The sequence below is a fragment of the Ischnura elegans genome, chromosome 6 (genome assembly GCF_921293095.1).
Source record: "Ischnura elegans chromosome 6, ioIscEleg1.1, whole genome shotgun sequence".
In the NCBI taxonomy this organism is placed as follows: domain Eukaryota; kingdom Metazoa; phylum Arthropoda; class Insecta; order Odonata; family Coenagrionidae; genus Ischnura; species Ischnura elegans.
In genome coordinates, this window is record NC_060251.1 from 36,461,992 (window position 1) to 36,485,994 (window position 24,003).

Sequence of the window (24,003 nt, forward strand, 5' to 3'; positions counted from 1 at the left end):
GCAAAAGAAATTCAGAATTAACTATCCAAAAGGGGTGCACTTTAAATCAGGAAAAATTTAATAATATAGTTTGACAGTGAAAGGAAACACCCATACAGACAGTGGCATAACTAGGAATATGATTTAGGGGTGATGGAGGGGCCTGGAGGGTGGGAGACCTGTAGGGTAGGGTGGGCCGAAAAAAAGGTTTTTTTTCCTGATCAAATTAGCCCTATGCGGGAAAGTTGCAAAACGATATAAGGATCTCGCACATAAAATTTTTTTCAAATCAGATAATATTAACCACTGCCGCCCGAGCTCTAAAGTTTAAAATTTTGCGAAAAATCAGGCTGATTTCAGAATTTCATTTTTTTTCAAATTTCAGATTTCATTTTTTTAACCATAGATTTTGTCAAAAAAACTTCAAATTTCATTTTCATAAACTATAAACATGTATCCACTCTTTGATATTATCCATTAAACATATTTTCATAAAATTCGTCTTCATAGCCGTTTGATTCTGAAATCAGCCTGATTTTTCGCAAAATTTTAAACTTTAGAGCTCGGGCGGCAGTGGTTAATATTATCCGATTTGAAAAAAATTTCGTATGCGAGATCCTTATATCATTTCGCAACTTTCCCGCATAGGGCAAATTTGATCAGGAAAAAAAACCTTTTTTCGGCCCACCCTACTGTAGGGTCCAGGGTCTGTGGCTTTGGGGGGGGGGCTCATAATGTATCTATCCCCTCATCCGCCCCCCATACTTACGCCACTGCATAGATATTTACATATGTAGTTTCAGTCCTGTCCATTTTCATAAAATCAAAAAATTGTATTTCTTCCTCGGAAATGATGAATTAGAAAAATGAAAATATGTTAATAAAAACTTGAAAATGTATTATTTTAATACAATATTCCAAAAATGCTGCTGTTGCATTCATGAGTAGGTGGGACTCATCAAAACAGACGAAGATAAATACTTCATTGAGCCATTGAGAGGTGAAGAACCAATGGCCAATGGACAGTACCTACACATAATTCATAAGAGGGGAAGAGATCCCACAGGGATGGATTCTGGCACTTGTGGAACGTCAGGTAATGATGAACTTGCAATGCAAGTGGATAAGTGTATGCGTGATTATTTTCCCTGTTGCAATTACATGATTTCAACACCCGAAACTGATCTAACTTAATGTGAAATAGCCTCTAGAAAAAAAATTTGGCAATTACAGGAGATTGGGAGAAGGCTTGGAAAGAAAGACTCACAAGACAGACTCTTCTTCACATGGAAATCCAGAACTCTACAACCGCTAAGAGGTCTACAAGTAAACATAATTTTATAGAAACCCTAATTGTGGCCGATCGGAAGTTTATAGCATTCCACAAGGAAGATTCAGAAAGATATATATTAACAATAATGAACATGGTATGGCTAGAATATTAATGGCATATAGATTATGCGCATTAATAAACACTTCCTTGCAACTATCTGACAATCGGCTTTCCAATTCCTAGGCTTCTTCCTTTTTCCATGATGCTTCCATTGGAAACCAAATTGATATCTGCATCGTCAGAATAATGTTTCTGGAAACAGAAAAAGAAGAGGTAGGCTATCAGTTTTGCATTATATACCGATGAATGCTATTTTATTGCCATGGGTAGATTGACCATTAATTAAATTCTGGGCAGTAGATAGCCATTCCCTGTATTAGGTAACATATTTCTCTGAATATAGTCTCCTTTCCCCAATTTTCAATGGTTCTATTTTGAAGCAAATAAGTCACATGCACTTTAATATAGCTCCCGATTAATTTTCATTGGCATATTTAGAGCGAAAAACAGTGGATCAATATTCAGGGCAATATGATAATTCATAGTCATCGAGGAAATCCAGAATGGATGCTCTCTGGTGTGTGAAAACACATTACCCCCATGTCAGATAATCATGGGAAATGCCACTTGCTGGGGAACAATTTACAGGATAAGGTTAAAATAGGGTCTTTGTGAATAATTATGAAGATACCATCCAAAATATGTGCTGAGACTATCTTAACTGCCAAATAAATCCCTTAGGACAAATTTCTTTCTAACAGTAAGCAGCAAAAAGACATTCCTTCTAGTGTTTGGTGTATTCTGAAATCCTTTTACTAATTTATAACATTAACTAACCCAAGTAAAAAAATAAAAAATAATGCATTGCTCAATTTATTAATAAATTATAGACTTAGATTTAAATGGATTCATAAATGAAGATTGTATATTTAAAACAGCTTATCTTAACTGAATATGTAACAGCAAGCCAATTTATGGCTGCCAAAATACCCATACCCTATTGGAAAAAATCAATGGGAAAAAATTCAATTGAAATGTTCCATTGAAAAGTGACAAATTTCAATGGAACAGTTCAATTGAAAAATTTTCAATGGAACAGTTCAAATGAAAATTTTTACAATTGAAAAAAAATTCCATTGAAATTGGTCACTTTTCAATGGAACAGTTCAATTGAAAAAATTACAAATACAATAATGCATCCAATATGGTAAACTTATTATTAGGTTGAATATACTTAACATCTAAATTTCACGAATCCCGAATTCTGAATAAATAAAACATGTGAACAAAATTAAAGTTGAAATATTTTTAGAAGCAGTGTCATGAAAACTTTAATTGGGCTTTTCCACATCTTACATCACTTCTCACAATCATGAATAGTTATCGAAAATCTGTATAGTTTTGCCATGATTATCAGAACAACAACTATACCATGAGAGCCACATCTTTTACCAGTTCAAACAGCGTTGAATAGTTGTCGAAAAGAAGACGTTTTTCCGCGATTAGCGATAACAACTTCACCAACAAATATCTCACACGTCTTTATCTAAGAAAGGCTTCTTTAAAATACTGATAAATATACTTCTGGTTTGACATGAAGCCAACATAACTTGTTTTTTACAACAGAAACATGTCACTCATGTTTATACAAGAACACGGGAATTTCACTTCACACAAACAAACCTGCGTGATACACACTATTCCGACAATGCTAGTAGTTTTTTGTCGGCGACGTAACGCACGTATGCATAATTAAGTTATATAAATATGCTTACATTTTAAACACAAACGTTAGTATAACCAGTCAAAAAACTCGAGGCAAACGATACATTACTAAATGAACACACTACAGCACAACAATCACATCAAGACTTCCACTATATCACGGAAGAAACACACGAATGACCTAAAACAACGCTGTGGGGATCAAGCACAGGTTAAATAACAACGATACTAAATAGTCTTTCCTCCACAAGCAAAAAATTAACCACAACTGACCACAACCCAGTCAACCATGTGCACGTAAACATATGAATAACGGTATAACGGTATTTTTGATTTCAATAGAGTATTTGAGATTTCAATAGGATATTTGGGAATTCCATTGAAATTTTGAGGATCCAATGGAATACTTGAAAATTCAATTGTATCTTTTCTTCGAATTCCATTGAATTTCCTAATATTCAATGGAATATTCGTATTTTCAGTTGTAAATTTGAAAATCCAATTGAATTTTTGGATATTCCATTGAAAACAAGGAAATTCCATTGAAAATTGGCATTTTCAATTGATTTCAATTGGAATTTTCAATGGAATCGGCTGATTTTTTCCAATAGGGTAAGTAAGTCTATTTTTTTCTGGCGGTAGCATGGACAACATAAGCTGATAGATTGTATGCACCTTCATCATGTTCCATTAAACAATATTTACATTTCTAGTAATATTTACAATTTGCTTATTAGCTGGACTTGGAAATAACGCGAGATTCAGAGAAAACATTGCAAAGCTTTTGTAGCTGGCAAATTGGAGTGAATCCAAAAATAGATCATCCTCATCACCATGATATAGCAGTATTGTTCACAAGGTAGGACTAATTCCATAAAATTATATACATAACATCACCATGGCTTATCAATACAGAGGTAAAACAAAATGTACATGGACCATTTGAATGTTGCCTATAATTAATTGCTTTTGGCAGGCATGACCTCTGTTCAAAAGAAGATCATGAGGGTGCCTGTGGCCTTCTAGGTTTGGCATATGTAGCAGGTGTATGTGACCCACAAAAATCTTGCAGCATTAATGAGGATAATGGACTACTATTAGGAGTTGTGACAGCACATGAAATAGGCCATTTGTGAGCTAAGTTCTACTTCTAAATAGAAATTTAAGGATAATGTAGATAATACTTTCATATTGAATAACCATTGAATAGCCATAGCTTCATCATACCATCATATGAAAAAACACATCATAAAACAATGAGGCTAATAAAAAATTGAGGTACATTCTTTCAAGCATGGTAAGGCTGGAATATTGCTAGAAACATGGCTGCGGACCACCGGAAAATGGCCATGTTAGCAAAGTTAACAAAATCGTTATTTTTATTTAAATTATCTACCAGGTACTCTTAAATCTGTCACAGGTGTCAAACCTATACATACTCTATGCTGACGATACTAATGTTATTGTATCAGCCTCATCATTGAATAGCTTGTCCCTTACAGCAGTCACTGCCGCTAAACTCCTATATGAATAGTGTCAAAATAACGTTCTTAAACTGAACCTTGACAAGTCTGGCCTTATTTATTTTTGTAACAAAAATAAAGCACCTGAAGCAATACCAATTGCTGTAGAGGGGAAACAACTCCCACAAATTTCCAGTTCACAGTTCCTAGGAGTTACCCTGAACAAAAATATAACATGGGTCGAGCACATCAGTAAATTGCGCAATAAGCTTAGTTCAACATGCTTTCTCATAAGAAGAATCAGGAACACCGTAAATAATGATGTCTTATTGTCTATTTACTACAGTGAATTTTATTCTCACATTATTTTCAGTATCCTGTTTTGGGGTTCCTCTCCCCATGCTACTGAAATCTCAAAATTCAGAAGCGCATTATAAGGCTGATGTGCAACTATGATGCACCTTGTCATCCACTTTTAAAAAAACTGTGTATCCTGCCACTTTCATGCATACATATCTATGTCATTGGTATGCATGAAAAGCATACAGTCAATGGCATTGGTTCGCGGTCAATCATGCTTTGTTTATATGAATTAGCGGTAAGGAAATTGTTGCTTGAATGTAAATTGCATTCCTCATTTTATTCCGAGAATTGTCAAATTTTGAACAAAGCTCTACCGTTAATATTAACGCATTTAATGCAGCAACAATTTCCATGTTGATGTTTATACTGATATCGAGATAAAAGTTAATATTAATTGAAGAATTTTGTTTAAAATTTGTAAACGCTGCTCAAAAGACAAATAATTCAATTCTTAGTTTATATTTTTCGAGAAAGGAACAAATATTTATTTTGCAAAATGGCTGGATAAACAATTGTATGACTGCGGTCCCTTACCGCTATGCGAGGGCTAATATAAGACAAGGGGTCCGGGTACCTGCTCCCGGATTTCGAGGGTACAGCCTAAGTCCCGCAGTGTTGGGTCCCGAAACAAAGACATCGCACACCCTTGACCGTCATAAAGGGAGAGAGCTAGGAAACGTATATATTTGGCATTAGTTCACCTGCGTAGGAAAATCTCCAACGAAAATATGCGGCTTTCGTCTCCCGGGTCAAGAAACGTCCAGATGCATGTTTACGTCTTTAGTAGAGAAAAGGATAACCTCTCTGCATAAAAGTTCGCCATGTGAGAGTTGAACCAATTTACAGTGCCCTTGAGTTTCTCTTCGGTTTCGAAATGTTGTCCATCGAGCAACTGTTTCAAGCACAAGAGTAGGAAGAAGCCTTTGTCACGGTTTCCACTGCGACGTCTGCATTCAGCCGATCAGCTGCTCGAAAGCTTTAGTTCAAGGGTTTTCTGCCATTGACAGTGCTAGGTTAGGAGGTACAAATTTCACTTTGACTCCCCTACCCCCCCCTCCACTTCTCCCCTCCTTGGGAATTCCCGGATAGGCGAATTGCATGAGGCATGCCTGGCACCGGTCTTTCACATTTAAGTCGTCGCCTGTGAAAGTCCCCTCCGATGCGCCTACTGAACAAACGGTCTCAGTAAGTCACGTCCCCACGCCCACTCTTCGGTTTCCTCTAGTCAATTTCCTTCACTCCATTGATATGCAATGTTCTCATTGCAGGGTGTTGTTTTGGGCTAAGAATTTTATTTCTTGACTGATGCTCTCCACCATGTGGCTGTAGAGAAGCGTTCTACCTCTCCCAAAAAAATTAGTGCCCACAGCAGTGTTATCCATAGGCGGATCCAGGGGGGGGGGGAGGGGGGAACGGGGGCACGTGCCCCCCCCCAGACCCTTAAAAATATGCTAGATTTTTAATACGGTCCCATTATCATTTCGTTCGTTTTGTGTAACAAGGTATCCTTGTGCCCCCCCCTGAACAAAATCCTGGATACGGCCTTGCTTGTGCCCCTCCCAGAAAGAAATCCTGGATCCGCCCCTGGTGTTATCTTTATGATAGGAGTAACGTTTTATTTTGTTTTTTTATCTTACCAAGTGATGTAAGGTAATAGTGTTGGAGAGTGTGACCTTTGTGTGATATACAAGAGGAAACCACCTTAAAAGACGGCAAAATCTTGAATTGTGCCATTAAATTGTTAATTTCCAAATGTCCAAGAGTCTATTAAATCTATATGTAAATCATTTTTGTCAACTCTACTCATCAACTCTACCATCCGAGGTACGATCACTTGTACAATGAGTAATGCCGGGGCAACAGACCCCGAAATGCCTTACATCACATAATTGGCATTTCCTCCAAGTGGGAAGCAGCAGATGTGGGGTCACATTGTTGGGAGCAAGGTAAGGACTAGGTGGGTGGTCAAAGAGTTCTCAACGAAAATCTTGAATTTCCTCATTGGTTTTGACATCAGTGTGAGCAGGTGGCTTAGTCCTAGTGGTATACCTCTCAGGCAGTGAGCTTCTAAGCAGAGGGGTTAAATAAAGTGGTGCAGGGGTACGAAAAATGCTTAGAAGTGAACGGCAATTATATAAAGAAGTGAAGTAGGTTTCTTCCTCACTAAAAGTGCCAATAAAATTTGTTTCGTATAACTATATTTTTCCTGTGACCAAACAGCCCTTACTTCATGAATATGTCTTTGTATACTGATGAACTAGGTTTTGACATTGCATTGGACAATCAGATTTATGCATTTAAAAATTACCATTTAAGTGAAAAGTTTTACTTTTTGAGGAAAAAGGACAAGACATCAGATAATTTGGTGTGATATGAGGATAACATGAGGCCATAACCCATGTTCCAGTTTTTGGTAATTTCCTGTTTACTCATAACATGTATCAAATGTATAAGAAGATTAAGTTGCTTCCCTACTGGATGCATTTCTATGCAAAGAATGATAAATGCATGTAGAAGAGGAATATTGAAAGTATAATATTTAAAATATTTCTTGTAGAGCTGTATTTCATATTAATGAAATGTTCCTGGACAAAAAAAGCAGTTTATGTTGGGTCAAAGGATTCAAATGAGAATTTTTCTAGGAAATGTGAAGAGAAGGATCAAGAAGTGTTTAATTTCCAATCAGTTCACTAAAACACCCCGAATATTGCACAGCCCTATCATATGAACTTGGGCATAAACAAAATGATGATGTAAAAACATTGGTAATCCATGCTGAGAATTGTAAGTGATGAGAGAGGAGGATGTGAGCTTCCATTGTTTTTTTTTTTGAGGAATAGGAGTAAAATGATCAATGAGTTTTTGACAGGGGGAAAAGTTAACAGCAGATGAATTAGAAGCTAAGCACGAAAAAATGGATGGTCCCCATGATAGCGTCACAAAAATGCTGCAGAAAGAAAAGGTTAAGGGAATGAAGAAAATATTATTAAAAAGATTAAGTATCGTACATACACAAAAGAAACTACATATTGTTAAATCAGAAATTCCATTGGCAGCTACTTATTCTGTGTGATTTCCCAGGAAAACCGACAAACGCCACTCGTCAAGATGCTCAAGTTTGCATGCCTGTATTGAGAGAACGGCAAATGAAAATGACAATTAGCATACTAGTAATTGAGTTTCCATTAATTTTTGTGGAAAACAATCATTTTATAATTCTGCCAACCTATTTTTGATAACAGAGTACCTATTTTTGATTTGAATTTGATATTTTTGATATTCTCACAACTTGTGCGAGACGCGACTACGTGGCGTGGTGCCTGACGTCCATAGTTACCGATGTCGCGAGGTGGTTTTGAAGCATTCGTGCAAACCACTTTTCTGAATCCGTGATCTTGCAGCCACGGATGCGTGGTCTTAGGAAACTAGGTATTACATGGAGCAGTAAAAGTACAAGAACAATCGCTTTATCGCCGCTAAAAAGATCACGGTCGGAAAAGGAAAGCTCGTTATGATTACGGAAAGCAATCTAAATTAACAGACAATGCGCGTAAATAATAATAAATTGTTTGGTGATGGTTTTCCGGGTTTACACCGCGTTGATACATGTTTTGCGGACGACAGTTTCGGGCGCGTTCCAGCTCCCGTCTTCGGGTCCAAATGATTTGCAGATCTGTGATCTGTGATCATCACCAAATAACTAACCGCGGAAGCCTCCGTAATAATAAATTGTTTGATTTGCGTAAATTTTAAAGATTACAAGAATTTAAGGAAAAGTTTGGATTATTCATGTTTTCCGATTAATCGTACCGCCTCTCCCCGTCTTAAGCCCGGATAATCGGGAGTACCCTGTGCTTGCTTGAATGCTTCTGCTGCAGAGCTGAATTTCAACTGCGGAAAAACATATTTACTTGCTTCTAGAATTACATCCAGGATTCATCTACTTTATTCTCAAGCAAAAAAATCCTACCTTCAGAATTACCAAGACCGAAAACTCAATAGGACTATTAATGATGGAATGAAATGTGAATAAAGAATAACTGCTCAAGCAGAAATCAGAAATGTAGTTTCGAACATGAAAGAATCATTGTTAAACAAGTAATTTGGCATAAAAAATACCAATTGAACAGAAAGCTGAGACCACTAAAATCTGTTGTACTGCAGTAAAATACCTCTACCATCTGTACCTATTGAACAGGCCTTCATAAATTATGAGCAGCAAACAGGAGGTCTTTGGAACAACATGATAAGATCACCAGCATCCGATGATAACTCAAAGAAAAAAAACCTACATTTTCCCTCTCAAATTACGACACTTATAAAGCATCCGCTCCTTCTGCTCATATGAGTAGGCAATATTTCAAAATTTTTTTTGAAAAAGGTCCAGCAGAATCAGGATTCTAAAAATTTCTGTAATGATGTCACCAATTAATTAACAACACCTTTAATTATAAGCTACCTCATGTCTATTTTTTTTAATTCTGGGAAGATCCATTTTCAATACTCATTGGAAAGGAATAAAAATAATGGCGTTGGTTTATTCTTTCAGGATGGGCTGCTCACATGATGACCCTAAGGAATCATCTTGCACCCATGAATCAGGAAATGGCTACTTCTATGTTATGTCTCCCTTTGTTCAACTGGCAGTAGACAAATGGTCCAAGTGCAGTCAACAGTTTGTTACAGCATTACTAGAGTAAGTGGGTAGTCTTCAGTTCATTAAGGCCAATGAGGTTGTAATATACTGGAGGGGGCACCATTTAGGTGCAATTAATACATACCGGGGTGTGTGGGGGTATGGAATACCCACCAGGATAAGCAGTATATTAATGAAGTAATTAATGCAGTGCGAGATTAATGAACTGCGGAATTTTAAGATAAATGGCTCAAAATGGTGTTTTATGGCTTTCAGAGGGATATTTTATTAATCCTTACACTATTCTATTAGTAATATCAATCCAATTAAGTGAAATGGATTAAACTTAAAATTTTTATGAGCTATGGGAGGGAAATAAAATTTTACGAGAGTGAACTAGTCATGTCCCTACACTTTTATTGTTGTTTAATTTATTATGGGCGGTGCTATAGTTGGGCTGGTACGGCATACCCCCTAAAATCCAAACTCGTTGTAACCATACGGGTTAAACTACCTTTTTAAATCTGTAAATAACAGCCCTATTGTAAATTATCCAATGGATTTCTGAAAAAAAATCGGAAACAATTATTTACTTGTTCAGTGCTATCTTGGGGCACATCTTGGAACTAATATATGAGTTGGAGTTTGACATTTCAATTGTGGCCGGATGTATAATATATGTTCAGCTGTTGGCAAATTTTGCTGAGTACCGCCTAAATTTTTCTCCCAACTGAAGCACTGATTATAGGCAATGGGAATCCAACACATACAGTACAAAAGTATGTTTTCAAATACCAGTAAAGTCACTAAGAGGACACAGAGTTTATACATTAATAGAAGAATTGCGAATGATGGGAAAACTTTTATGACAATCACCGGCCAAATATTAGTGATTATGGTAGCATTTTTCACTTATTGTAGTGCATTTTCAAAACAAAACTTAGCCACTTCAAAACATCAGTAGGAGACTAGTTGTAAGTCCAAAAATTGTAAAACTTGCCAGAACTTTGACCACGCTAAAAACTTGGAAATAGCACCTCCAGTATATTCCAACCTCCTTGATTACGGCATTAATTCTTCCTCAAATCTCAAAATACTAATAAATTTCTTATCTATTTTCCATATGAAAACAATCACTCCTAGGAATGGCCTTGGAAATTGCTTAGCCAATCAACCAGCAGATAATAAATTTGGGCTGAATGTCCAGATGTTACCCGGTGCTGTTTACGATGCTGATATGCAATGCTCCTGGGAACATGGTCCTAAAGCCAAAGCCTGCAATATTGATCCCGTAACTAACCGTCAATTTTCTTACCTTAATCACTAGAAATACTTACTGCATGGTACAGTAAATATCTGTAGTGATAAAAAGTGATTCCATTAAAAAATTGATACTTATTCTACCTGGCCTCTTTTCTCACTCCTATTGACACTACCCAAGTAGCAAAAGAATATTGAAAAATGATTTTAAAATTATTTCAAATGATTTTAAAATCAAAATATCATAAGATGGCTAAATTCATGACTTTTTCAAGATTTTAAAATAATTTTAAAATAATGTATTAGGCGTTGCTCTTTTTAAGTCTTGTACCATTTGATCTAATTTTGTTGCTAGTATATTCTTGGATATGCAGGAAGTAATGGCTTATTTTTGCCAAAAATGTTCCTTTTTTAATTTCACAGAAAAATAATTATGAGAACATTATTTTAAAACAATTTCAAAATTATTTTACACACATTTTAAAATAATTTTGAAATAATTTGATAATTATTTTCTAATCATTTTAACATAATGGTAAAATCATTTTAACATAATTTTGAAATAATTAGGTCATTATTTTGAAATCATTTTAAAACGCTTATATATTATCTTTATAAAGAATACATACTTAAAAGAGAAATATTAAAATAAATATGTACAATATTGTATTGATATAATGTAATACATTGTTAAGATAGGAATTTAACAAATTGGATGGTATCTGGTGTAAATTTGAACACCTCCACAGTATTACTTTATTTCATGACCATGGTTTTGTCAAACAGTCAATACTGTCATTTATAGAACATATTTAGCTAAAATAGCTATTTATCTAGTCACTGTATTTAGCTATTTAAGCAAAATATGCTCTGTAAATTGCTCACCTGACGATGTTGCCTGTTTGATACAAACATGGTCATGAAATAAATACTTCTGTTGGAGAACAGATTTTTTCTTACTGGTTCAACAGATGAATTTAACTTTTGATGAATCAATGTTATTAACACCTTGCGTACGGATGGCGAGAATTCTCGTAATTTTTTTCCCGAACATTCCGGGCGGATGACGAAGATTCTCGTCATTTAGGCGCATCAACCTAAACAATTTTAAAGCATTCAATACGTATTCGCTTGCGATACGCTTTAAAATTGCTTAGGTTGATGCGCCTAAATGACAAGAATCTTCGTCATCCGTAGTCAACGTGCTAAGAAAATGAGAGTAACTTTACTTTACTGTATACAAAGAAATGCATGCACTACCTGAGTAAATACCTATTACACCAACTGAATAACACCACTCAGCTCCAATAGAAAAGCCTTTAAGATAAATTACCTACAAATAATATCAATTAAAGTATATTTTTACTCCTTAGAATGATTTCTGTGAAAGGCTGTTCTGTAAAAAAGATGGAAAATCTTGTTATACTTTTGGTCAACCACCAGCTGATGGAACACCATGTGGCTCAAAGAAGGTACCACCAATAAAAAATTATTTACATAGTAAAAGAGTGAATTTGACAGAAAATCAATTTGTTTACCTTACATACACAATGAAACTTAAATGTATAGATAAAATTACCAAATTTTCCAACATAATCTATACTGCACTATGGGGGTTAGAAGAATCCCAACAAAGGTTGTGCCACCACTATTGCTCCACGGGAAAATGGGTTTTCTTGTGGATTCTTTCTTTCTAGTGGGTAGTTATTCTTTGGTCGGAGAGGGAAATTCAAACAAGGCAAACCATCTCCTTTTTTCATCGTTCAAATACAAGACCGATTACTGAGTCTTCCTCAACCCAGAGCATGACACGCGATGAACTCCATAGAATGGAGAAGCATATATTCCACAGCTTCATGTGCACTTGGAAAAGTTCCTCTGAATTTACCTTCACATGTCTCAACAAAACAACATAAATCACTATGGGCCATAGCAAGCTTTCTTTTGAAGTAAACAAGGCAGTCAACGAGCAGATTCGAGGAGCCATTTATTTGAATGCAGGTGATTATGAAGACGTTTCAATTTTGCAAAAAGTACTGATGAGCACATTGCCGGAACGAGTTTTTCTTTGGATAGAGAAGGATACCCTCCTATCTTGATTTGAGATGCCTTTATCACCAGGCGAGAGGGGAAAAGTAGTTGGCTTGATTGAGACAGGCTAAACAGCAGTGGAAATATTGCAAAAAATTAATAGAAATAGAACTACCATGTACTACTCGATGAAACGCTACAGGGAGGGTGATAAGATAACAAAATTGGAGAAGAGGAGGGAGACGTAGGTGTACAACTGGAGAAGATTAATGCTGATACATATACATCAAAGTGCTGTACTGTGCTTGTATACAATTTACAATATGTACAGGGATGCCGACTTAAAAAAATATTTTGGGGGCCAAAACCGGGGATTTTGCCCCGGGAAATTTTATAAGTAGTGAGTTTTAAGTTTTTTAAGCATTTTAGAAGAGTCATATGATCAACATAACTCGAATCTCGATATCTGGGCTCTCCGAGGAAAATCGACAAGCCTGACACATTTTTTTCTTCACACCCATAACGAATTATTGAGGGGGCTCAGGCCCCATGGAGTCGGCACCACTGAATATGTAATTCATATTACAAAATTTGTTTTTTAAAATGATTGACAAGAAAGTGATATATCAAATTGCAGAAAATAACAGATTTTTTTGTTTTGGTTACAGGCAAAGAAAATATAAAATGTTTAATATTTTCCTATTTATTGAATTTATATTGGAAAATTGTATGCAGTTGTTTAAATTTGTAGCAATAATGTGTATCGAGCAATATTTTCAGTTGCATTTGACGAATTAAAATATTTTATAGTGATGACAGTTTAGGTATTTAGAGTAATTCCTGATCCTTTCTAATGCTCAAAATCGTTCCTCGTCATTGCTGCCTTGCAGATTTCGTATGGCAAATATTTCTGCCTTATAATTTTCAGAGGCGGAGAGTGAGGGAGAGGAGATGGGCTTTAGTTGAATCTCAGAACGACTGCCGGAGTAGGTGGGCGAAATGGATGGAAAGGAGCGTAGGTGGATTTAAGGGGGGGAGTGTGCCCCCCTCCCAGATGCATAAAAAATAGACAAGATTTTTAATACAGTTATCATTACGTTTGTTTTATTCTGTTTATTATGGAGCCTCAATCATTTAATTTAATATTAATAACTTTCATATCAAAAGAGAGAGAATATTTTCTACAGTAGGAGTTCTTTTTTGTTTTTAATCTCAAATATGAGAAGACCGGTCAGACCCTTGTGCCCACCCAGAAAAAAAATCCTGAATCAACCCCGGGAAAGGATGGTTAGAGGGAGATCGCAGGAAAAAGAAAGGCATGAGAGTTAAATTAACCATTCACTGTTAAGGATATCAAATGCACCAGCATTCTGGTGAACAGTATGAATAACAAAATATAACTGATAACTTAAGGCTTGACTCTGTGAAACCTCTCCATATTGGAAATAAAAGAATAAAACTTTGTAAGATTCACTTGTATATTTAAATGGGCACGACGTGGTATCGTAACATAATTACATCTTTTTATTTCCAGTATGAATTACGTTTGAGGCATGCAATTTCACCATCACAAACTTGGTTGCTGAAAAAAGACTGTATTTGAATTTTCCCCATCTTGTTCCAAGGATTACATACTGTCAGAAAGGGAATACATTCTCCTGTGAAGCGATGGTGGCAACACAAAGTTTGTTGGTACACTCTTTTCCCCCACAGTACATGGATGCTGCAGTATCTGCTTATGTTGAAATATGAGTAGCATTAACATTTATAAAATGGAAATGTTCTCTTTCACATATTTAAATATTCCCAACGATATGACTAAGAACTGTAGAAATTTAGCTACATAATTACTTTTTCATGGTTATCTTAACAGAGAAATTTTTTTAATTTTCCCTCTCTGGTTTTGAGTAATGAATGATGGTGAAAACATTCATGAAAAAAATACATTTCTTTCACACTTGTAATATGGAGAAAATCTCAAATCTCTACCATCTTTATAGGGCCAAATGTAAAAAAATCAGAATGCTTACAAGACAGATTGAAATAATATTCCCTGCCACAAGTAATTCACATCCTGTCACCACATCTACCTATTATCAAAACGACTTAGAAATATATAAAGATCAAATATACATAATTTAAGAAGTATTGCATTATTTTTCATAATTTATCAAAAGGAAATTTAAAGCTTGCAATATGACTTCTTTTTACACTCTAGTGGTGCTATGAGAAAAAGTGTGTGGATGTAGGATCAAGACCAGATGCAGTAAATGGAGGATGGGGAGCTTGGGGCCCTTATAGTGAATGCACACGGAACTGCGGAGGTGGGGTATCCGTTTCAGAACGAGAATGTGACAACCCAAAGCCAAACAAGAATGGTAGATACTGCTTGGGCCAAAGGAAACGCTACAAAATTTGTAATACCAAGGTGAGAATTCAGAGCTGATCAATAAGTACCTAGGTTAAAAGCAAACATTAGACATAGATCATGGTCAACTTATGGCTGGAAGGCAATACTTGGTGGAACTTGGTGACAGGAAACATAATGAAGATACACTTTTGCATGTTCCACAGGAGTTTTAATTACTGACCCAGGTTTCGACAGTACACTATGTCGACATAGTGTACTGTCGATAATGGGTGTGTACCTCGATAATGATATAGTACACTGTCGAAACCTGGGTCGGTAATTAAAACTCCTGTGGAACATACAAAAGTGTATCATCATTATGTTTCCAAAGATCATGGTCATCACAACATTTGACTTGAAACAGAGGCAATCCTATTAATATAGTGGGAAGTTCATTTGGGATGGGACACAATTCAGGATGAAGTCAAAAATTGAAGAAGACCACCTGTGTAACGTTATCCTAAATCCTTACAACTCAACAGAGGTAGGCTTCATTGAGAATATGGAAATTATTTTACGTAATCACTAAGGAAACTGCTTTTACAGATGACCAATAGAGGTGGCACAGACTTTGTTGGGACACTTGTTTCCCCATAATGTATTCAATTAGAGTACATATTTACAAGTGAAGGCTAATAAGTCAGAAATATCATCTTAATGAAAAGGATAATATAAAGTATCTTGTCCAAATTAAGGAAGATTTAGAAAACTTAAGGGTAACTTTTGGCTATGGTATTGTATAAGTTATACTACTACATACCTACAACTAAAGCTCAGCAAAATCATCAATTCATCTTGTATTCTGATTTGGCAACACAATCATTCACAGATATGGTATTAGAAGCTTATAATTTAACAAAAACCATTGACTTTTAATAATAACTGCACATACTTAGTAATTGAAAAAATGTACTCCTTTGACAGAAATGTCCACCGGATAAACCAACATTCCGAGAGTTGCAGTGCACAGAAAAAAATTCAGTGGAAATCAAGGGCCAGTTACATACCTGGAAACCATACTTCAAAGAAGGACGTAAGGAGATAATTATGTATTAAAATGATTTAAAAACTGTTTTAGAATATTTTCTTCCAACAGATCTAGTCATGCTAAAATGAAAACATATTAAGGCCAGTAACTTATTAATTTCCTCATACATCAGGTAATCCATGCGAACTAACATGCATACATGAAGGAAATAAATTCATGAAATTGGAGCCAAGGGTTAAAGATGGTACATCTTGCAATCCAGGAACAAAGGATATGTGCATCAGTGGAACCTGCAGGGTAAAAAAATCATTTGAATGAAATATCAATTATTTTCTACTTGCACACATATTTCACAGTATAGATATAAGATATTTCTAGATGTGAAGGTAGTACATCGAGGGATTTTAAGTTAAAGGGGATTTATACCACAGTCATATTTAAAACTGCATCATTTAAAAGTAACATTTGGCATAAAAATCCATACAGTTTAGGTGCAGGAATTTCTTTCCACAAACATCAGAAACTTAAGAGTGAATAGCAATGCATAACTTTCCTCCTTTCTTATTTGTACTGGCTATAAAGTTCAGTCACCACAGACATTTCATGAATTAACAAAGATCAACTTCCTTGAACAAATTCTTTTACCAGCCATGAGAGCCTCAGACACATTTCAGAGTCACACAAAGTTAATTTCACATTGATAAGAAACAAAACCTAATTCTGAAAAAATGTGTAATGAAGCTTATAGGAAATGTCAGTAAAACTCAGGCACAGCAGAAAAGGTTCTACTCAGTCAGGATGCTGAGATGTTTATGAAACATTCTAAAAAATATATAAATATATATTCAGGCTATTTAAGTCACTAACATAGTAATTGTCTCTAACATGAATTCAGAAAGTGGGATGCGACTGGGAGTTGGATTCCAAAGCAGTGGAAGATGTTTGTGGTATATGCAATGGAGATGGTACACACTGCAAATTGGAGGAGGAAACCTATACCAAATCTGATGGAAGAGGTAAAGAACACCCCAGTTACAAGTTCATTTTTTCACAATTTAGCATATTTCTTGGTTTGTGAGCTAAACAATCCTTTTAATTACTCACCTAATATTCCTAATTAGTAGCTAACGTGATTTAATTGCCATGTTGCACAACGCCAACTGGAAATGAGCCATAGTAGCAATAGATATCAATACATCTGTAATATTCAAGCAATATCCGAATTTGCAACTAAATAATGCTCAACTTGGATACATATTAACAACCATGTACATACCTAGTTTTCATCTAATTGATATAGAATGGGCATCTGTAAGCAGCAATCGAAGTGTCCATCAATATAAAATCTATCTTGGACATTGGTGTATTATAAAACTCGCACAAATATGATAAATCATTAGCAACCATTTGTATAAAAATTACATAGAGGTGATCAATAGGTACTTTTTTATTATTTGCAAAATCCATTGCTACCTGCTCATTTGATGACTTTCAATATTACTGTTATATTTTTTAAAGAAAGAGTGGCACAAAGCCAGGCAATGCTCGTGCATAAATCGTTCAAATTCATTTCTCTTTTAATATGCCTTCTAAAAGAAATCAGGTGCACATTAGGAATCAAAGGAATGGCTTTCCTCATGTTGGTCTTTTACTGTGAACTCACTCTACCATAGACCCTTTCAGCTCAGAATCTTTGAACCACTCTCTCTAAATACAGAATAGCATACTTTAAACTCCACATGCCACATGGAGGGGCAACATCCGAATCATCCATAAATAAATCACTGTTTAACCCAAACATCAATAAAAATCTTCACCATTTATTTTGGTTATACATTTAACATAAAAGTGTAGTTATATCGAAAGAAAAAAATATGAATGTGAAAAATCATTTACCTTGATCAGGATTTGAACCCAGGTCCCCTGAACTTGAGCCAGGTGGACTCATTGTGTGTGGAACTACAGCATACTGATTAAACTGAAGAGCTTTATGCAAATGACGATTAATGAACATGAGAAAATTAATTTGTTGAAAATTTGTCTAAACTTAACTAATGCAGAAGAGAATCAGAAATTGCTTACTATAAAATCATGCTCACTTACACTTTTGTAAAAGTATTAGGATTGGCACACTAATTACAGTAGACTCTCGTTATTACGAAGTTCACGGGCCCGAAAACCGGAGGTTCGTAATAACGAAGTTCGTATGAACGTTTCTTTTAGGAATCATCGAAAGAAAAAAACATACTTTTTCAAAATTTCTTGTCTCTTCAATCTCCTCCACTTATAATCTTCAGAGTCAAGAGTATATTACATGCTATTAAATTATGCGCAAGTCTTCGATAACCGAAGAAGATGCGTTCCGAGACCTTGCTCGTAAGTTGATAAACCTATACAAGGAATCGAGGAGAGTGGACATCCTGTATAATGCAACACTGCATGACAATCGCACGTTAACTCGCGATTGTGACGAACTGATCTAGCAAGCAACGTGGCCGGGGCCCAAAAAAAAACGCTTTCCGCGGGAAGATAAAATAGACGAAACGCTGAAAAGTTCCTGACACCAAACCGGATTAAATGATACTTTGTTCAGATTATGCCCAAAATTCGAGTTCCTCTACCACGTCGTGTCGCATCAGCGAACTCCAAAGGCGCCAAATTTGAAATTTCGCGCGCGCTTGAATTTTTCAAATGTTCGTATCTCTGAAAGTTCATAAATCTAATGTGCTTAGGAAGAGGACTAACTTTACGTCCAATTTACGAGCGTTAATGAATGGGTCACCATTATACCCTAGGAATGAAGCTTATTATATGATGTTGCGTGCAATCGAAGTATCTCCTACTGAAGAAATGACCAAAATTGACGCTCTTGGGCAAAGTACAAGAAGAGAACTTCAACGTAGATTAATGATGATAACGTAGCGTTGTGTATATCCACCTAAATGCCGTTGCTTTTTCGCGGAACTTTGCAATAAAGTTCATTTTATAACCGCCGGGACTGAGGTTCGTAATTTCGTAATAACGTTTATTTTACTATAAATTGGATAGGTCTTTTCGTCGGGACCAACGAATTGCTTCGTAATAACGTTGTTCGTATTAACGAGGGCCTCCTGTAAATATCAAACCAAAATGTGCAATATATAATAATGAACAATTCGTGACACCTCACAAATAATTTTTATATTTTCAGGTTATGAGGAAATAACTAAAATTCCAAAATTAAGCACCAACATATTGGTGGTAGAACTAGGTGCATCAGAGAATACATTGGCAATGTCCTCACTGGATTCAAAATTTTACTTAAATGGCGATAAGTATGACTAAAATTTTCAAAACACATTTATTTACTGGCTTACAAATAGAGCTAAAATAATTGATAACTTTCAATTCTAGTAAGGAGGAACGTGATGGAGACTTTAAAGCTGGTAAAAACACAATTTTAGTCTATAGTCACACACAGCCAAATAAAGAAAAGATAATGATAAAAGGACCAACAACAGAAGACCTCGTTCTATATGCAAGTAACCTGAATTATTAAGTATCAGCAAAAGTTATAGCTATCTGATAAGACACCTTACTGATGAAGTCCTCCCACTCACTACACCAAAGAGCCAACCTTGCAGAAGTAAAAGTAGTGGAGAAAAGTTGGGAAGTATTGATGCAGATGCTTTTTCTCTTTATGGTAGTATGAGAAATAAATGCTAGTAGAGCACCTGCACCTTTCAATATTCCCTGCCTATACTATCCATTTACCATTAATTCCCAGAATTAGGCCAAATCATGACATAAGTAAATAACAGCAATTTCAAGCAGGCAAGTGAAAAAATGAGAGGCAGATTTAAAAATGAATTAATTACATTTCAGTATGTTTTCTATGAACCTGAAAATCCTGGAATAAAAGTAAATTACTATAAGCCCATGGAAGAGCCAGAGCGTGTTCCCAATTACCACTGGGAATTTGTTCAGTGGGAGCCATGCTCTGTTGAGTGTGGAGGAGGCGTTCGGGTAAGTACAGAGAACTGAGAACTGGTGAATATGGCATTGATTACTTAAAAATTAAGGTACTGAATTTTTCATCATTACTACACTCGTACAAATTCAAGACATAACTTTTAACACATGCTAGCTGGCCATCCAGCATTGCTCGGGAAGCACCCAGAGAAGGGGAAACTTAGAACTTGGAATTCATGGTTATAATGGCATCTCAATTGGAAAGTATGAAAGCACTTAAGAGGAAACACCATTTGTCAGCATGTACTGTTCAAAGGACCTCAATGTAATTCATGGGCCATTTCCTTGTGAATGGTGATGTTGCGAGAAAAGGCAGCATTGGAACTGAAAGTCCCCTAATTGGCCTTCACCACGCACAAAGATATACAAACATGGCAGAGTGAATGGGGATGTTATCGGAAGGTGGGAGAGGAAGCATAGGGTGCGGAATGGGTGCTAGGTGGTGCTGTGCGCCCTTGCTGAGTTCGGTATTGAGAAAACAATGCAAAGGTCACATCAGACGCAACCGAGGTAGCACTACAGACTTTGAGAGCATGATATGTACCTATGTACAAACTTTGGCCGCAATCCAAGCAGTCGTATGGAAGCACATAGCAAACTGACAAACAGACATCCCCTTTTATCTATATACTAGCAGACCACTCAGCTTTGCTTGGGGAGGTTATTGCCCAAAGAAGAGGGAAACTTGTAATTCATGGTCACATAAAAGGATTTTTAGATAAAGGAACAAAGCAAGTATGGATACGCTATATAGGTATTGATTTCTGTATATCGCACATGAGATCAGTTTATACCCCACTCCACAATGTTGATCGGTATGTGTGTATGTATGTGCGTAGACCAAAACTGCCATGTGAGCGCAAACCCCAGTAAAAATGTTTGCCCTGAGAGAATTAATGGGTAGGTGTGGTCAGGAGCGCAGCTAGGAATCAAGGTTGGGGGGGGAGGGAGGTTTAGGTGCAACTAATACCGGGGTGTGTGGGGGTATAGAATACCCACCAGGATAAGTGGTAGGAGCGAGATTAATAAATTGCTGCAGATTTCTAAGATAAATGGTTCAAAATAGTGAGTTTTACGGCTTTCTGAGGGATATTTTATTAATCCTTACCCTTTTCTATTAGCAATCAATCCAATTAAGTAAAATGGATGAAACTTAAAATTTCTCTGAGCTCTGGGGGGTGATTTTATCCCCCAAAACCCCTGAGCTGCACCACTGACAATTGTGAGTGCGGTATCCTTTGAGTTGTTTTCCCTGTGAGAGAGTGAAGAGGTGTGCCTACCTGGCAGGATGACCAACCACAGAAGTAGTATAACTTGATGTAACAAATGGTAGTGAGAAAACGACGCAAAGGACAGGTTGGACGTAACCAAGAGTAGCACTACAGGGTTTGAGATCATGGGATGCACCTATGTACTAACTTTGGTACCAGAGCAGCCATATGTAAGCGCATAGTGGATAGACAAACAGACGACCTCTGTTTGTATTTATAAAAATAAATTCATAGGGTAGGAAAGAAAGGGATAGGAACACATGGTTGTAAAAGGACGTGGACAACGGTGCTGTGGTAGATGGAAAAAGCCAGGCATCGGAGGCAGTGGTGCAGCAAGGGGGGGTTTTGGGGGATAAAACTCCCCCAGAGCTCAGATAATTTTTTTAGTTTAATCCATTTCACTTAATTAGATTAATATTACTTAAAGAATAGTGTATATATTAATAAAATATCCCTCAGAAGGCCGCAAAACTCACCATTTTGAACAATTTCTTTGAAAAATTTTCAAGGGGAGAGTCCCTGCACCTCCCGCTTGCAATGGTGGGTATTCCACACCCTCAGAAACCCCAGTGTTTTGTGCCTAAAACCTCCCCTAGCCTTAATTCCTAGCTGCGCCCCTGATCAGAGGGTAGAAATGCGGCCTGACTGGGATAGATATAGACATCGAGAGAAAAATAGGTTTAGCTCTTAAATCTCAACCCACTTCATAAAGTATCTGTATGTATCTAAAACAATGATGAACAACAGTTAACAAGTTTCCATTCACTGCTTGGAGATGTTTCAAATGACAGAGTAAAAATTAAAATGAATCTCGAGGGATTTTCTCTTTTGTTATGATAAAAAAAAGTTTCCAGTTTTGATGAAGACTGCTCGAGATTCATGTGAATATTACTGATTAGAAAGATGTGCTTAAATTATGCATTTACCCAGGCAGGTAGATGTGTATGCACATTCATCACAAAAATTGTACCATGTAAGCACCCAAAATTGCGCACCAATAAATGTCCAGGAAATAGCCCCTGTTCAAATGTCGCACATCTATCCAAGTATTTGTTCAGCCACATACCTGCTTGAGTAAATGCATTGTGTAAACAAAAGCTCAAGGATAAATATATAGTATATCCTAACTAAATAGGATCAAGTTAAAAATGATACCCACTAAACAAAAAAGTCATTACACACCATATTAAATGGATTATCAAAAAAGTTTTCAGTTGATAAAAACTGGATGGGCATTTCAGGTTCAATTTTTATGCAACTTCTATTTGAAGAATAATGTAGAGCTCTTTCATCCTGTTCCCTGGTGACAATTAAAACAGCATACAGGTAGAAACCATAATTTTCAAATGGATGATCACAGTTTGTTTTTATTTCTGTTAGCAATCTCTATCAAATCCTCTACAATATTATTTTAAATACTATTGCAGCCTAATGAAACACTTAATCCTACACAGGCTTCCCCACCAAAATGCATTGAGGAGGAAGCTGGAGAAGTCAGTGAATCCTTCTGTAAACTTATTCCAAAACCTGAAACTCGTGAGGAACCTTGCAATACTGATCCATGCACAACAAGGTAATCTATAGATTATGATGAGGTTACTTTTAACCCACTTTTTATTAGGGGTTCACTTAACACTTTGCGTGCTATAGGCGTAATATTATGCCACGTGATATCCTTCAATTTTCGCGCCGGGCGTAATGTTGCACCAGATGTATTTTGAAACATCATGGTTTGCCATTTTTTAACAAAGTGGTAAACCTCTTAATCTAACCTCAAAACAAACAAAAGAAAAAAAATCAAAATTCATTCTTCAAAACGATACTAACCACCTATTCCTCGCAGCAAAGATTGATTGTTAAGAAGTAACACAAAAGTATTGAAAATGGTCAGCACTGGGATTCAGGTCTAGAGTACTAAGCACAGTAAGTATTAATAATCTGCATCCTAAAAATTAATAAAGGTCCTAATGGTAAATATGACAATTTTCAGTGTAATGTACAAAAAAATACTATAGAGAAGGTGAATTGATTGCATTAACTATCATTTTTCAAAAATGTACCTGCCCTCAAACACATTTACAGAAACTGAAATTACATTTAGGTATACTTTATGAGTTTTAGAACACCAAAATTAATGACAACATGAATGAAATGACTCAATTGCAGGATGTCATAGGGGATGCATCATCTCATTATCATTTTGCAGCTACATGTGTATTTTTCCTGCAATGATATACATAATCGTTTCCAGGTCAAAACGATTAGGCCTGGCTAAGCATCGAGAAATAACATAACTTTTTCAATAGGTGCCTTCATAACTTAGAACCTTCATTAAAGTTGAAAAAGACAATACTTGCACATAACTTAGAGGCCAGCATGTGGGTAAATGATATTGTTGATCTATGAATACATTTTTTGCTTCCACCCATAAAATGAATACACCCATTCAATAATGTGCTTAATGACACATTCTACAGAAGAAATATTCACCGTCAAAATAAAGTGTAAGGTAATGTTATGTTGCACAACTTCG

The 24,003-nt window shown here is 36.1% G+C and overlaps 1 protein-coding gene across 1 annotated transcript in view; it reads left to right on the top strand.

Annotated features, from left to right (window-relative positions):
* Positions 1 to 24,003, top strand: part of LOC124160382 (A disintegrin and metalloproteinase with thrombospondin motifs 12-like) — a 32,701-nt gene that overhangs the window by 4,693 nt on the left and 4,005 nt on the right. The window contains exons 3-18 of the mRNA XM_046536216.1: positions 928 to 1,075; positions 1,213 to 1,406; positions 1,496 to 1,585; positions 3,775 to 3,896; positions 4,014 to 4,169; positions 9,413 to 9,559; positions 10,643 to 10,790; positions 12,133 to 12,231; positions 15,009 to 15,218; positions 16,125 to 16,233; positions 16,361 to 16,485; positions 17,084 to 17,204; positions 19,379 to 19,502; positions 19,582 to 19,705; positions 20,053 to 20,193; positions 22,925 to 23,043. Of these exons, the coding sequence (XP_046392172.1) occupies positions 928 to 1,075; positions 1,213 to 1,406; positions 1,496 to 1,585; positions 3,775 to 3,896; positions 4,014 to 4,169; positions 9,413 to 9,559; positions 10,643 to 10,790; positions 12,133 to 12,231; positions 15,009 to 15,218; positions 16,125 to 16,233; positions 16,361 to 16,485; positions 17,084 to 17,204; positions 19,379 to 19,502; positions 19,582 to 19,705; positions 20,053 to 20,193; positions 22,925 to 23,043 (2,177 nt within the window). The remainder of the gene's footprint in view (positions 1 to 927; positions 1,076 to 1,212; positions 1,407 to 1,495; positions 1,586 to 3,774; positions 3,897 to 4,013; positions 4,170 to 9,412; positions 9,560 to 10,642; positions 10,791 to 12,132; positions 12,232 to 15,008; positions 15,219 to 16,124; positions 16,234 to 16,360; positions 16,486 to 17,083; positions 17,205 to 19,378; positions 19,503 to 19,581; positions 19,706 to 20,052; positions 20,194 to 22,924; positions 23,044 to 24,003) is intronic.